The 16,764-nt window shown below is 39.7% G+C and overlaps 1 protein-coding gene across 3 annotated transcripts in view; it reads right to left on the minus strand.

Annotated features, from left to right (window-relative positions):
* Nucleotides 1–11,799, minus strand: part of ABCC11 (ATP binding cassette subfamily C member 11) — a 56,327-nt gene extending 44,528 nt beyond the window's left edge. For 2 of the 3 annotated variants that reach the window (XM_037816432.1, XM_037816431.1), the window contains exons 1-4: nucleotides 11,676–11,799; nucleotides 9,566–9,702; nucleotides 5,133–5,291; nucleotides 1,259–1,406 (exon numbers count right to left, since the gene is read on the minus strand). In XM_037816432.1, coding sequence (XP_037672360.1) covers nucleotides 1,259–1,406; nucleotides 5,133–5,291; nucleotides 9,566–9,702; nucleotides 11,676–11,774 — 543 coding nt within the window. In that variant the 5' untranslated portion in view covers nucleotides 11,775–11,799. The remainder of the gene's footprint in view (nucleotides 1–1,258; nucleotides 1,407–5,132; nucleotides 5,292–9,565; nucleotides 9,703–11,675) is intronic. The other variant, XM_037816433.1, reaches the window with a different exon arrangement.
* Nucleotides 11,800–16,764: the final 4,965 nt, after the last annotated feature.

Raw genomic sequence — 16,764 nt, forward strand, 5'->3', positions numbered from 1 at the left:
CTGGCCAAGGTCTGAGTCCAGCTCTGCCACCTAGCAGCTGCTCCGGGGAGGAAACAGAAGCACACACGAGCTGGGTAACTCAGGAGAGTTAATAAAGTGACCATTTACAAAGGTCTGGGCAGGATTGAGGAAATCCAGCAACGGACAGTGAAGCGCCATGGAGTTAGCAACAGCAGGGAGCTGTTAGCACCCTAGGCCTGAAGGGGAGGGGAGGCGAGGTGACTGGAACCCAGGAGAGTCACGCAGAGAGGACAGAGCTGTGGTAACCAGCCTCTAGGGACTGGGAGCGAGGCAGCCCAGGGAGTCAACATCCTGATCTCACTCTTCTCCCTCCCTCCAGTCTCCTGTTGGAGCCTCCCATATGGACTTCTAGTGGAACCCAACCAGAAACCAGGGAACAGTGAGCCCCACTGATGTGGTCCACACAGGTACGGCTTAAGGAAGACAGGGCAGAGTAGAAAATGGTGGGGCATGGCTGGAGGGACAAATGGAGAATGCCCAGCACATTGTTACCTAATCAGGTTTTCTCTGTGGCGGTCAACTGTCGTTTCTTCCTGCCTTACATCCATCCTCCCCTTGGCTGGTAACAGCACCTCAGTTCTTGGAGGGGGGATCTCTCCCATTCCCACTGCACAGTCTAGGCTGGGTTGTCAATCAAAGTGTCCCACCCTCCACTGGCCACAGGATGAGCATTTGACCCCAGCTGAGCCAATCAGGCTCACTCTCTGAAGGTAGACTCTTGGGCTAAGGAACTTGAGGACAGGAAACAGTTAGAGCCCCTTTATCAGGACCATGGTCCATGGAGAAAACCATCAGTTCCTGCTGCTTCCATTCCCACTGCTGCCTGGCCATTTCTAAAAGCAGCTAACATGCACTGAGCCAGGCTGTAGATTCTAAGTGCTTTATATACTTCATCTCACTGAATGTTACCCTGTGAAGTAGATAATGCTATTATCTCCATTTTTCACATGACAGTTTCCATGAGGTCTACTCCTGAAGGTGGCCATGAGGAAACTGGGCACTGGGAGGGTAATTAAATTGCTGTAAGTGCCAGGGCCAAGGTTTGAACCCAAACGGTGGTTGCAGAGCCCACAGTACTAACTACTATACCATACTGCCCCAGAAGGTCTCATTTTCTGCACAACAGCTGAGAGATGAATAGATTCCTAACTCCTGGCATGGACATGAACGTGTTACCAGTTCAGTTCTAATCTCTCAAGCATGGAATCCCCCAAATCTCACCAAGTCTGCCACTTACTGGCCCTAGTACACTTATAATACTGAAGAAACAGGCCATAAACGTATCAAAAATAATCCTTGTTCTTTGGAATTTCAGCATCACTCGAACCACTGAAGCTTTCTCAGGCCCATGCTTTGAGACTTCTTCTTCCCAAAGGAGGCGAAACCTTAAAAAGAGGAAAATTGTACCAGTGAAATCTCTTTGTATGTGTAACCCAAACATCTTTGGTCTTGCCAGCCTAGGAGATTCGTGACAGAAGTTGTCAAATATAGCAAAAGTAGAGAGAACAGTTTAGGGAATCCCCTGTATACTTGCACCCAGCTTCAAGAAACATCAATTTTGACATTTTTGTTGCATCTCTCTTCCCTTCTACTTTTTTTTTTTGTTTTTGCTGGACTATTTAAAGCAAATCCAAACATCATCTCATTTTATCCATAAATGCTTCAGTAAGGCCTTTTCTTAAGACCATAGCTATTATAGTAACTGTAATTCCCTAATGGCACTTAATACCCAGTTGGCATCCACATTTCCCTTATTATTTCAAAAATACGTTTTTATATACTTGGTTTGTTTGAATCCAGATCCAAACAATGTCAATGCACTGATTTTAAAGTATAAGTCTGATATGCCTTTTAAGTCTCATTTTAATCTGTAACAGTTTCCCCTCCTCCACATTTTATGCCATTTATTTGTTGAAGGAACTGAGTTTTTTAACCTCAGAATTTTCTACATTCTGGATTTGACTGATCATATCCCTCTGGTATTGTCTAACACAATCTTCTATACCCTGTATTTCCTATTAAACAGGTAGTTAGACCTCCTAGAGGCTTAATAAAATTCAGAATTCAAGTCATTTGGCAAAAATATTGAATAGATGATGTAGCCTATTTTCTGTTGCATCACATCAGAAGACACACAATGTCTGGTGTCTCACTTTAAATAATGTTAATGTTGATTGCTGGGTTAAGAAGTGTCAGTCTGACCCATCCATTATCAAGTTCCCTTTCATTGATGACCACTGTCTAGATGTACTTCCATTAGGGCTGGCAACATGGTAATTTTTCTACTTCTATCATTTTTTTCTTATTTAGTGGCTGGAATTTTTCCATAAAAAATAATTTCTTTTATCAACTATTTTGTTACCCCAAAATACAGCTCCTTGAGGAAATAGCCTGGGAATGTAAATAACGTCACTGTTTCTTTTTATGTGCAACTTAAGATTCACAAAATCCAGAACTTTGATACCCAAAAATCAGCTTCCCACAAAGGAACCCCAATTATTTTAAAGCCCCCCAAAAGATGCCCCAATGCTGAATCCCCCAAATGGAAATGTGTCCTTATTTTGACAATCCGATCTAATGAAGCCTGGGATATTGGGTTATACCAAAAAAACATTTTTGGGAAAAAAAATTTTGATATGTATTTCAAAAAAGCATCAAAACATTGTTGTGAAATAATTAAGATTTTGTTGACTTTCTTATAGTTCTTTTTATTTTAAATTTTATCTGGGGCAAGGACAGAAGAGTAGCCAATAGTCTTGGCTTTGCTTTGGATGCCTCTCATGCATCCACAATCCATTCTTTCAGCTGCACTCACCATGTGTCATCTTCCCTTTTACTTCCTGACTCCTGCACCCATGCCTGCTTCCTCTGCCTGGAAAGCTGCTACCCCTGGCCATCGTGAGAACATTAAGGACTATCCAAGGGACACCTGAGAAACCCTGAGGCTTCCACTTCTTGCAGAGCAGAAGGCATGGCAGAGAGAATGACCACTTCCCTCACTGGGCAACCCTTTGTCACAGGGTCCCACAGCAACACTGCTGTGCTCCAAGTCTACCAATGACCTTCTCACACAGTTCCACCAGCTTCTAGCTCTCATCCCCCACCCCGAATCTCATCAAGTCTCTCATGGCAAACAGTTCCAGCCCTTCCTGCTCTTACTCCTCCAACACACACTCATGCCCCGCTTAAGACTAGCGTGGAACAGAAACCATGAGAAGCCTTCTGTTCTACTTTCCTTCACCCATAATCAAAACTCCAGCCTCCTTCCTGTGTTATAAAACAACTTCCTCCCATCCCATGTCTATCAAAGGGTGGAACCAGATAACTTGTGGGGGGGAGGGTTCTGGGCCCTAGCTCAGTGACCAGAAATATTCCCTGAAATCTATATGGCAGAGTGTTGTGGATGATATAACTCAGGCCAAACCGTGGTCCCATGCTATGTACACATAATCCACAGAGAAAAGCTCTAGAGTAGGTTCTACTTTGACTAAACAAACCCAGGTTTTCCGCAGCCCTCCCATACCTCTTCTAGAAAACCTACGAGATGCATGTTCAAATTTTATTTCCTGTATTCATTAGCTGTGTGACTCAGGGAACATCATTTCATGTCTCTTAAGCCTTAGTTTCTTCATCTGTAAAATGGATAAATATCTTTCCCTGTTTACTTCATAACCCTATTATGATGGTCACAGGAGACAATAGATGGGGACGTGCTCTGAATTGTAGAATGATAACAAATGTGAAGGATTATGATGGTGAAAATTACAGTGAGAAGGATGAAGATGATGACGGTGATGCTGCTGGTGATGCTGGTGGGCAGCTTGTCAGCAAATCCTTACAGAAGCCAAGGCAGCTCTCTTATGGAATAGTGAAGATGTACCCCAGAACTCTGCCTCTTAACTGGTGAACATCTAGAAAGAAACCCTTCCAGCTCTAAACATGTGAATGCATGGATAATTATTTTTTACAATAAAAATCCAAAAAAATTGAGTGATGGAAAAAGATTGGGTGGAAAGACAATGTGAGTTATAAAATAAACAAGGCAGAATCAGTGACCTAGAAGTGAATGGAAGTAAATCAAGGGAGCTTGTACTCATAATGGTCAGGCAGGAACAAGCAAACCAACATTTAACTGGCTGTCTATTATTCACCAGGTATTTCCCCAGGTCTTTAAACTGAATTTATCATCACTTTTGATTCTTACCACAATCCTTTGAAGAACCATGAAATAAATTGTATGATCCACTATTTCATACATAAAGAAACAGGCTCTGGACAAGGTAACTTGTCCAGTATTGTAGCTGGTAAAAGGCATGATTCTGACCAATATCTGACATTATCCAAAAAGTGTTCCCTGGAACCATTTTTTAATTGAATAAGTCTGAGAAGCAACAGGTCAAAGTTTAACCAGTTTCTGTACTGCAGATTTTCCTAGAGCCTTAAATAGATTAATTTGCTTTACATATACACCTGACTATCGTGTGCAACTTTTCACAAAGCTCTCTGACCACTGAATTCTCTTTTCAGGGAGGCTTTTTTGCACATTGGGAAAATGCCATTCTATACATGGTGTCTCAGGAAGGAATTCAAGGTAGGCACCTGAGTATGGTATATTTCAAGTTACTCATTTTTTCCCTAATTCGTCCTCTTATTATCTGATGAAGTAGGTGAAACAGGAAATTTAATCACACAACTAGTTAGTAGTGGCTCAAATATTAGGAGACTGGGCCACTAACCCAAAATTTAATGCTGAGTGCCACAGTTAACTGCCTGATCCAGAAAAGAAAAGCAAAGGGGGCTAGAAGCAGTAATTTCTAACCCTTCTGAGGTACTGGGTCCTTTGGCAAATCTAAAATAAGATGTGAGCTCTTCCTCCAGAAAAAGATCTCTAACCCCATATGCATAAAATATGCGTTGCATTTCAGGAGACTCATGAGCCTAAGGTTAAGAACCTCCAGACTAGACAGGGGCCTCTTGCTACAAAGGAAGAACCAATATTGCTTTGGTTGTTTGAAGATGAACCCTAATCACCACTCCTAAGTGATTCTGGTCACCATTCCACTAAAGGACGGTCTCTAACCAACCCAGTGGCTTGCCCATCATGACTCTACCTTTTGGCATTTTTGGCTGAGGCATCATGTACTGACAACGGGGGGATGGTATTCTCATTTAAGTGATTCTGGAAGCCTCGGATCATGAGTGGGGTGAGCCAGGACAACATGAGGTAGGAGAACAGGCCAGCATCATCCATGGGCTGAGAAGCAGGAAACCTAGTAGAGAAGTCACAGGCAATGCAGTCAATCATACTATACAGACCCTAGAGATCGAAAGTTGAGTGTTGAAGGGATAAATTATAACCATATAAAAACTACAGATGTACATGCAGTATTTTTCCATGACCCTATTATTTGTACTAGTTAACAACAAGAAACAACAAAAGCATCCATCAATGGAGGAATGAGAAAGGAAGGAAGGAAGGAAGGAGGGAGGGAAGGAGGGAAGAAATAAAGAAAGAAGAAAGAAAGAAAGAGAAAAAGAAAGAAAGAAAGAAAGAAAGAAAGAAAGAAAGAAAGAAAGAAGGAAAGGAAGGAAGGAAAAGAAAGAGAAAGGGAATGAAAGACACTATCGTGCATCCACATAATAGAATGCAATGCAGAATTTTTTTTTGAAAAAGGGTTGATCTATATGTAGAATATGGAAAAAGTTCCAAGCATATTAAGTAAGTACAAAAAGGCCATTGCAGATCAAGAAATCCAGTGTATTTTTAATCTTTTTAAAATTTTTATTCAATTTTATTGAGATATATTCGCATATACAATCATCCACAGTGTACAATCAGTTGTTCACAGTACCATCATATAGTTGTGCATTCATCACCACAATCAATTTTTGAACATTTTCATTAATCAAAAAAAAAATAAAAATAAAAATAAGAAAGGACACCCAAAACTTCCCATCCCCTCCTATTATTCATTTAATTTTTGTCCTCATTTTTCTACTCATCTATCTATACAATGGATAATGGGAGTGTGAGCCCCAGGTTTTCACAATCACACGGTCACACTGTGTAAGCAATATAGTTACACAATCATCTTCAAGAATCAAGGCTACTGAGTTGTAGTTCAACAGTTTCAGGTATTTCCTTCTAGCTATTTCAATACACTAAAAACTAAAAAGGGATATCTATATAAGACATATGAATAACCTCCAGAATGACCTCTCGACTCTATTTACAATCTCTCAGCCACTGAAACTTGATTGTGTTTCATTTCTCTTCCCCTTTTTGGTCAAGAAGTCTTCTCAATTCCATGATGCTGGGTCCAGGCTCATCCCTGGAAGTCACATTCCACATTGCCAGGGAGACTTACACCCCTTGGAGTTATGTCCCATGTAAGGGGGTGGGCAGTGAGTTTACCTGCTGAGTTGGATTCGAGAGGCCACATCTGAGCAAAGAAAGAGGTTCTCTGGGGGTGACTCTTAGGAACAATTATAAGTATGCTTAGCCTTTCCTTTGCAGTAACAAGTTTCATAAGGGCAAGCCATTCATAAGGGCTCAACCTTCTAAATTGGTAGTCCCCAATGCTTGTGAGAATATCAGTAATTCCCCAAGTAGGGAAGTTTAATATTTACATATTTTTTCCCTCAAGGGGGCTTTGCAAATACATTTTTATTCTCTGCCCAAAATTACTCTGGGATGTATGTAGTTTTCACACTAACCTGTACAAACCAAACAGATCTCACTCCCTATTGAAAGTTCCATGTAACTATGGTGTTTGAATAAACTGACCAAACAAGTTAAACTATATAGTGCGTTACAGAAAATACAGATTTTGCACCAAATAAATGTCTCTTCCTTTGGTCTCACACAGAAGTTAAAATTTTAAAACAATGTCAATATCGTCCTTTACCCTTTAGTCAGATTTACCTTAGTCCTAACCAAGTCCATTTCGCTCATATCTCTAATTGAAGTCTGATCTCTTTTTTTCAGACTCCTTAACATTTGCTGTATGGGATAATGCTGACATTCATAGCTGCTGACTCTGGCTCTGAGTCTCAGGTGTCACACAGATACTCGAAGATCCAGGGACTAACCAGGTTATACACAAAGAGTCCAGCATCTCAGAATTTAGAAATACCCATTACAACTCAGGAACAGATGTAACAGGTGTAAGAGCTTATACTCTAGGAACCTTTACAATAAACCTTCCCCTGATAACCTATGCTCTCAGTGTATTTTTTATTTATATAAAAAAGGAAGAAAGGAGGGAAGGCAGACAAAAAATATATATGTACATTTATATCAAATCGTTAATAGTGGTTAGCTTTGAAGAAAGGATTAGAATTGGCAAAAGAATAGGAAGAGAATATTCTCATTGTATTTTTTTCTGTTTTGCTTACAAAACAATTAAAAATGAAATTAAAAGTACATGAATAAAAAGTATATGAGCATAAGGTGAATCTTTGGGATGATTCATAAACACATAAAAAAGGATTGGGTTAGGTTGTTGTGATTGTGCATAATTGTTCTACTTTTTATTTTTCAAAATTGTCTAATGCTATGTGTTTCAAACGAAGAAAAATCAATTAAAAGAAGATTTGGGGAGAAATATGGGAAGATGAAAATGTCATACTCATGAGACAGGGGGTGGGGAAACCTGTGAGACCCTTGGCCTCTTTTCTCCATTCTCTGGTCCTTTATGTCTTCATAGTCCATTGGCAATGAGGGCTGTCCATTTTGGGCAAGGCTGGACACAGTTTGCCAAAGATATTGGATAGAAGAGGAACTGAAGGGAGAGTGAGAGATTCCTTCAGATACATGGGACCAGTTTGTGATTGCCAGATATAGACCAAGAATCTATGTGCTGGTTCCAATATTCCAAAGGCCCAACAGAAACAGCACATTTATCCAAGATGAGTTTGCCCAGGTGAACCAAAATACCAAGGTTTTTTGTTCTTAGTGGAGATCACATCAGTCCATTATGGTAACAATGTAGAAAGTATTGATCAGAAGCTCAGATTTTTAATAACAGAAAACAAATGCAATTTGCTGGTAGATAAAATCTTAGAAAATTTTGGAGAAGTGTTGAAGAGAGGGGATCATAAATACAAAATGGACTCTTAGTGATGAAATGCTGAGGTTTTAAGATCCCATCAGTAAATAAATGGATGAATAAATGCATGTGTATATGCTTGGTGGGCAGAATTCTTGGAGAACTCTGAAAGCAAGTCTGTATAAGTTTGGAAGACAATTTGGGGATGGTTATATTAAACTATGGTATATTGGGGAAGGATAAATTGAATTTCTTTACCTCTTAAATTTAAGGCTAACTTCATAGGGCTTTTAGTCTTTCCAATGACTCCCCATTACTCTTAGAATGAAGACCAGAATCCTTACTGTAGCCCGTGGAGACCTGCCTGCATGAACCTCCAGTTCCAGCCCATCCAGCCTCCACAGCCTCACCTCATGCCACACCCTTTATCACACATGACACCAGCAACACTTCATCCTTTCTTCAGTTCCAGGATACATCATATTGCTCCTTCAACCTAAAGGCAAGACCTTTTCACATGCTGTTCCCCTGCCTCAATCATACTTCCCCTTCTGTCACTAGAGTGCTGGTTTGGATGTATTATGTCCCCCCAGACATCATGTTCTTTGAGGAAATGTTGTGGGGGCAGATATATTAGTGTTGATTATGTTGGAACCTTTGGATTAGGTTGGTTCCATGGAGATGTGACCCACCCAACTGTAGGTGATAACTCTGATTAGATAATTTCCATGGAGGCATAGCCCCACTCATTCAATGTGGGCCTTGATTAGTTTACTGGAGTCCTATATAAGAAGCTCAGACAGAAGGAGCTCACTGCTTGCTGCAGCCATGACGGACACTTTGAAGAATGCATAGGAGCTGAGAGAGGAGCTGAAATGCAACCTAGGAGAAAGCAGATGCCAGCCACATGCCCTCCCAGCTAACAGAGGTTTTCCGGACACTATTGGCCATCCTTCAGTGATGTTACCTATTGTTGACACCTTACCTTGAACACTTTATGGCCTTAAGACTGTAACTTTCTAACCAAATAAACACCCATTATAAAAGCCAATCCATTTCTGGTATTTTGCATAATGGCAGCATTAGCAAACCAGAACACCTAGTAAATTATTGTTCATTCTCCACCTACCCATTTGCCACTGTTCCATTGTCCCTCAGCACCCATACTTCTTCATACTGTCATCACACAGCTTGTCGTCACATGTTCATTTACGAGCTCACTTGCTTATTGTCTTTCTACCCCATGTGTGGTCCATGATAGCAGCATCACATCTCTTTGTTCATTGCCATTCCCCCACAGTCTAGCACTGTACGTGGCACATGCAGGAGCTCAATGAATTCTTGTTGAACAATGAAAAGAATGAACGTCCTGACGGTGCCTCCTTGATGTACCTCAGGCTACTCTGAGTGACTCAACTTGTAGGAACATGGTTATGAGATCTCTGGGATAATTGCCCAGTGAGTACACACCTTGCCACTCCCTCAAGACTCACTTTGGCTTGGGGCGGATGGGAATCATGGTTCTCCAGGCAGCATTGTACTTCCCCCAAGGGTGGATGTCTGCTCTCCCCAGCTCCTCAGGCTTCCTCTCCTGTTTGCTCCAGGGGCCATCCTTGACAGTGTAAGTTTTCTTGGAAAGAAAAACCAAAAAGGCATTATCGCCAGTTTCAGATATCATGAATAATGTCCTGATGGAGTGTTGGACTGGTTGCCCAAGGAAAGGGGGCTTTTTCCACATCCCTAAACAACAGGGAATGAACACTGGGCCAAGAGTTAAGACAACCAGGTACCAGCCCTGGCACTTCCCACACTTGCTGTGGACTCTCACAGGTCACTCATCCTCTTTGGGTTTTAGCTTTCTAAAAGCAGTGTAGACATGAATAAAGGTGCTTTAGTTAATCAACCTGAGGATAAACCTACTAAAAAGAAATCAGTAAGCTCAAGGCTATAAATGGGAGGCTAAGTCTTCCTATAATTTGCCTAAGAGGCACCTCCAGAGAACCTCTTTTGTTGCTCAGATGTGGCCTTTCTCTCTCTAAACCCAACTTGGCAAATCAATTCATTAACCTCCCCCCAGGTGGGATATGACTCTCAGGGGAGTGAATCTCCCTGGCGATATGTACATGACTCCCAGGAATGAGCTTGGCCCTGAAAATGCCTTCTTGACCAAAAGGGAGAAAAGAAAGGTAACAAAATAAGGTTACAGCAGCTAAGAGATTTCAAATGGAGTCAAGAGGCAATCCTGGAGGTTTCTCTTATGCAAGCTCCAGCTAGATATCCCAAATGGTCACAGTATGCCATGCTCTTACCAACAATAGTCCAGAAATACCTAGGTCCCTATCTGAGATTCTATAAAAGTTTTACTCACTAAGTTTCTCTCTCAGAAACTTAAATCCACCAGAGTGTTCCTATGCCAGACAAGTCCTAAAACCCAGAGGCAATAGCCTCTTTAAGAACAACAACCAGTGGAACAGTGACCCATGACAGTCTTTGAAATTTGCTCTGTAATTACTTGTGAAATCGTAATTTGAAAGTTATCACTGTTATGTATACATGTTAATTCACAACAATAAAAAAATAAAAAAAGAACAACAACCAGATGCAACTCCCTTCCCCATAATGTCGACACCCCTTTTCAATATGAAGAAGTTAGGATGGTCACTGCCTAGATGCCCCTGAAGATTGAGAAAGTGATTAAACTAGAGGAAGGGGTAGCAAAAGACAAGATAGGATTTAACAAAGGATTATGAATACTGAGTCTTTATATAAACATTTTTTAGATGCTAGGGCATTAGAATAGCTGGAAGGAATTAACTGAAATGGAACTGTAACCCATAACATGCTTTGAAATTTGCTCTCTAACTACTTGTTAAATCGTACTTTAAAAGTTATCATTGTCATGTATATATGTTAAATTTCACAATAAAAATGTATTTAAAAAAGAAAGCATTAAGTAAAAAACTAAATCCCCAAATATTATGCTAACCTTTTGATAAAGTTGGAAACAACTAAAATTTAAAAGATACAATTTTAAAGACTTCATATAGAATAAATAATACTATTTTTAAAGCATAGCAAGAGAATGAAGGAAAAATATTCAGAAAAGTGGCTAAAGTTCAGGCAAGGGAAGTCAGGGAATGAGACGGGGGAAAAACCATTAACTGGATGTGATTGTCAAGGCCCTAGCTGGTGTGCTGTGATGGGTTTACAAGTGCTTATTGTAAGTAAATACATAGATAAATAGATAGTAGATAATAGATAAATGATAAAGATATAGATAGATAATAGTTAGGTGATCATGAAAGATATGATAGATGATTGATAGAATAGATAGATGATGATGATAGAGAGATGATAGATGAGAGACAGATGATAGATGATAGAGTTAGAAACAGATGATTATATAGATAGACAGCAGATGGGTAAAAGGCTATGTATGGACCATGAAGGTATGTCATACCAAGGATTATGATTAATCTAATTGTGGGTGCCTGAGACCCATTAAAAACAACTAGTGTTAAATTTTTTTACTTAATTTATGACTACGGAGAATATCCTGTCAACTCAGTTTCCTAGGGTTTGATGTAAAGAAGATCAACTTACATAGCTAACTCCTGAAACCATGTCATCGCCAATGTCCATGCCAAGATTCACAAGGCCACCAGAGTATTCAGGGATCCAGTATGTCCTTCTCCTGGTCATTTTCACTTGTCCTGCAAATTCTTTGTTTCCAGGAATCAGAGAATCTGAAAAGGCAGCAGGTAGAAGCAGCTTAGATTCACCCCTGAGCAGCCCAGAAAGGGGAGTGTTTCAGGGACATAGAGGGTTGGGTGAGGATCCGAGCACCTGTTGTCCTCTCTGCCTGCACTTGGCTCTCTCTGTTTTAAACTTTACTCAGGTCTCAGCCCAAGGTCACTTAGGAAACCTTCTCTAATAACCCTCCATACCCTTAGGCCATGTCAGTGTTCTTTGATGTATCAAAGGTCTGCCCATAAAAACATGTTCTTTCCCCTATACCTATTATATTTTATTGTAATTATTCATTTATATGCATCATTATTCATTCAGAATACATTTCCTGCACCAGACAGAGAGCCTCATGAGGACAGGGACATGTCTTTTAGCTCACTGTTGAGTTCCTGGGACCTGGCACAGAGCTGAGAGGTTAATAGGTGCTCAATAAATAAATGATGAATGGATGAATGAATGAATGACATGTGGTTTTGTCATTCTCTGATTGTCAGTTTTCATAGACTCAGGGGTATCTAGGCATAATTTAGGAACCTAAAATCAAGGCATTTAAAAAATATATGTAATATGCTTTTCATTATTGCCTTCCAGAGTATGTGACTCACTCTCCAGTTGACCTAGAACACCCATGTGCCTAAGGCAGAAAAGGTGGTGGATATTAGGAATATTACTGAAGGGCTGGAAAGAGAAAGAAAGTGTGCTGCAGGGCCAGCTTGGAAGGGCCCCAGGTTTGATTTAATGCCCTGTTGTTGCCATCTTGAAATTCTTAATAATTTTGAACAAGGAGCCCCGTATTTTCATTTTATATAGAGCCACATGAATTATGTAATTGGTCTTGTTGTTCAGATATAGTTTTTGACAGGCAAAAATTGGATTTTGCTTCAGGTAAACAGACTTTCAGACAGGGCTATTGTCTTGGGAAAGAATTCACTCAATTCCTTTATCCCACACCCTCTCTTACCGCTTCCCTATAGCAAATGACAACTGAACCTGGTGGACTCAGTTTCTGGAATTCTCCAATAGAACATAGAAGATAGACTTTCTGGCCATGGCACCAGAACACGGAGTTTTCTTGCAGCATGTTGGTACAAGGTGGGCCCTTCAGGGATGATGGAAAAGAGACAAGAGAGGAAAGGAGATGTGTTCCGGTTTGCTAATGCTGGTGTTCTGCAAAATGTCAGAAATGGATTGGCTTTTATAAAGAGGGTTTATTTGGTTACAAAGTTACAGTCTTAAGGCCATAAAGTTTCCAAGGTAAGTCATCAACAATCGAGTACCTTCACTGGAGGATGGCCAATGGTGTCTGGAAAACCTCTGTTAGCTGGGAAGGCATGTGGCTGGTGCCTGCTCTAGAGTTCTGATTTCAAAATGGCTTTCTCCCACGACGTTCCTCTCTAGGCATCTGCTTGCTCCTGGGTTGTGTTCTCCAAAACTTCTCTGTAAGCTGCAGCTCCTCCAAAATGTCACTCTTGGTTGCTCAAAACTCCTTCTGTCTGTCAGCTTGTTTATATGACTCCAGTGACTTAATTTAGACCCACCCTGAATGGGTGGGATAACACCTCCATGGAAATTATCCAATCAAAGACTTGCCCACAGTTGGTTGAGTCGCATCTCCATGGAAACACTCAATCAATAGGTTCCAACCTAATCATCACCAATACAGTCTGCCTCGACAAAATTGCATCAAAGATAATGGTGTTTCAGGGGACATAATACCTCCAAACTGGCACAAGGTATATTAGGTAACAGAGGATATTGCACACTCCTTGTTTAAGACTGTGGGAAGAGGTCAGTTTTCTGGATGCCATGAGCCAGACTGGGATATAGATACATCAAAGTAAAATTCTCATACTGGCTATCCACATGCAAAAGAATGAAAGTGAACTCCTACCTCACACCATAAACAAAAATTAACTCAAAATGGATCAAAACCCTAAATATAAGAGCTAAAATCATAAAACTCTTAGAAGAAAATATAGGGAAAAATCTTCATGACCTTGTATTAAGCAATAGACTCTAAGGCTTTCCACAAAAAGCCATGAGCAACAAAAGAAACATAGGTAAAGTGGACTTCATTAAAATTAAAAGCTTTTGTGCATCCAAGGATATTATCAAGAAAGTGAAGACAATGAACAGAATGGGAATATTTGGAAACCATATATCAGATATGAGTTGAATATCCAGAAAACATAAAGACCTCTTACAATTCAATAAGAAAAAGACAAACAATCCTATTTTTAAAATGAACAAAGGACTTTGCAAAATCAAAACCACAATGAGATGCCACTTCACCCACTAGAATGGCCGTTATTAGAAAAATGGAAAGTAACAAGTGCTGTCAAGGATACCAAGAAATAGGACCCCTTGTACATTATTAGTGTGAATGCAAAATGGTACAGCCACTATGGAAAACAGTTTGGCAGTTCCTTGAAAAGTTAAACATAGAACTATCACATGACCTGGCAATCCCACTTCTAGGTATATATCCAAAAGAATTGAAAGCAGGGACTGAGCCAGATATTTGTACACCAATGTTCACAGAAGCATTATTCACAATTGCCAAAAGGTGGAAGCAACCCAAATATCCATCAGCAGATGAATGGATAACAAAATGTAAATACAGACAATGGAATATTACTCACCCTTAAAAAGGAATGAAGTTTTGACACATCACTACATGGATGAACCTTGAAGATAATCATGTTGAGTGAAATAAGACAGACACAAAAAGACAGATATTGTGTGATTCCACTTATTTGAAATAGGTGGAATATGCAAATTCATAGAAGAAGAAAGTAGATTACAAGTTATCAGGGGAGGTCAGGAGGGGGAATGGGGAGTTAATACATAATGGGTAAAGGGTTTCTGTTTGGGGTGATAGAAAAGTTCTGGTAATGGATGGTGATGAGAATAGTGCAACATTGTAATTGTGATTAATTCTGAATGGTATGCTTGGGAGTGGCTGAGATGGGAATTTTTACATTATAAATATGTTCCCACAATTTTTCTTAAAAAAGGGCAACTAAAGAGACAAAGACAATGAAATGCAATACATGATCCTGGATTGGATCTAATAATGGAGTAGAAAGTTTCAAAAGAACACTATTGTAACATATGGAAAAACTGGAATGTAGACTGTAAGTTTTATATCAATGTTAAATTTCTTTTTTTTGCTATAATAATGCATGGTCCACATTATTGGAAAACTACTTTCTAGCTTTCTCTTTTATTTTTTTATTTTTAATTTTTTTTATTTTACAAATGCTTAAATTTCTTAAACCTGATAACTGTACTTAAGATGCCTACATAAGTAAATATCCTATTCTTAGGAAATGTACATGGAAGTATTATGTGTTCAAGAAACACAATGTATAAAACCTACTCTCAGAAAATAGATGGTGATTAGATAATTAGATAAATAGGTAGATAGATAGATGGTAGATAAATGGAATAATCACAGCAAAATATTACAAATGGTGGATCTGGGTACTGTGAGGGGGTGGTGTATGTTGAGCTCTTTGAATGGGTTTTGCATTATTTTTGCAACTGTCTTTAAGTTTAAAATTTTTTCAAAATAAAGAGTTTATGAAAACAAAACAAAAAGAGTAAAATTCTCATGATTGACTAGAAGGAAGCCGGGGGCAGGTTTATATATAATAAATCATAGTTTATTAGCCATACAAAGGTCCCCATCTGTATTAGACAGGGTTCTCCAGAGAAAAATGACAGGATATATATTATAATATACATATTAAGAGATTTATTCTAGGAATTGGGTTTCACAGCTGTGGTTATTGGCATGTCCAAATAACATAGGGCAGGCCACAAGTTGGTAACTCTGATGAACATTTTGATGAATTTCCCAGGAGAATCTGGCAGTGTAAAACAGAGAGAAATTCTTCTTTCAATTCATTTCTTCTCTGCCCCTTTAAGGCACTGTATCTGTTGATACAAATTTCATGAAAAACTTGCTGGTTTTGCATGCAGTTCCAGGGAGTATAAACCTCAAACAAAAGAACTTTCCACAGATTCTTCCTGGATAACGTTTCCAATCCTGACTTCCTCTGAGATGTCTGACTGGATCCTTTTCAGCCTCACCCACTTAGCAAAGGGTTGCCCAATTAACCCCTCACATGCAACTGTGCTCTCTGGGAACTCATTTCTGGAAAGCTCAGGGACGTCGTTGATATAGCTGCTTTTGGCCCTATTCTCAGAGCACATTACCTGCAAAGGCAGAGAATTTTCCAAATCATCAATTGTTGATTTCTTTGTACTCAACAGTTCAATCCTCAGGTTATCTCTTTCCTCTCTCATTTCATTTAGAACTTGAAGAAGAAACCAAGCTGCATCTTCCACACTTAGCTTGGAAATCTCCTTGCAAAATATCCAAGTTTGTCACTTCAAAGTTCTGCCTTCCATCCAATATCAGAACACAATTTCACCCAGTTCCCGGCTACTTTATAACAAGGATCACCTTTCTTCCAATTTCCATTAATACAGTCATCCTTTCCTTATAAGGCTTCACTGAAAGTAGCTTTAGCATCCATATTTCTTCCAGTATTCCATTCATGACGAATTATATATTCTTTAAGACAGTACAAAATTTTTCTACATCTCTCTCTCATTTTTGAGCCCTCACAATTCTTCCAGCCTCTACTTATTACCCAATTCCAAAGCCATTTCCACATTTTTTTATGTATTTGCAATATCAGCACACCACTTTCTGGTACCAAAAACTTGTCTCAGTCTCTTGGCTGCTAAAACAAATACCATACAATGGGTTGACTTAAATAATGGGGATTTATTTGCTTACAGTTTGAGGCCAGGAGAAGTCCAAACTTGAGGTCTCAGCAAGGCAATGCTTGCTCCCCAAAGACTGGCGTTCTAGGGCTGGCTGCTGGCAATCCTTGGGTCCTTGGTGTTTCTGTCACATGGCAATGCA

The sequence above is a fragment of the Choloepus didactylus genome, chromosome 22 (genome assembly GCF_015220235.1).
Source record: "Choloepus didactylus isolate mChoDid1 chromosome 22, mChoDid1.pri, whole genome shotgun sequence".
Lineage (NCBI taxonomy): Eukaryota > Metazoa > Chordata > Mammalia > Pilosa > Megalonychidae > Choloepus > Choloepus didactylus.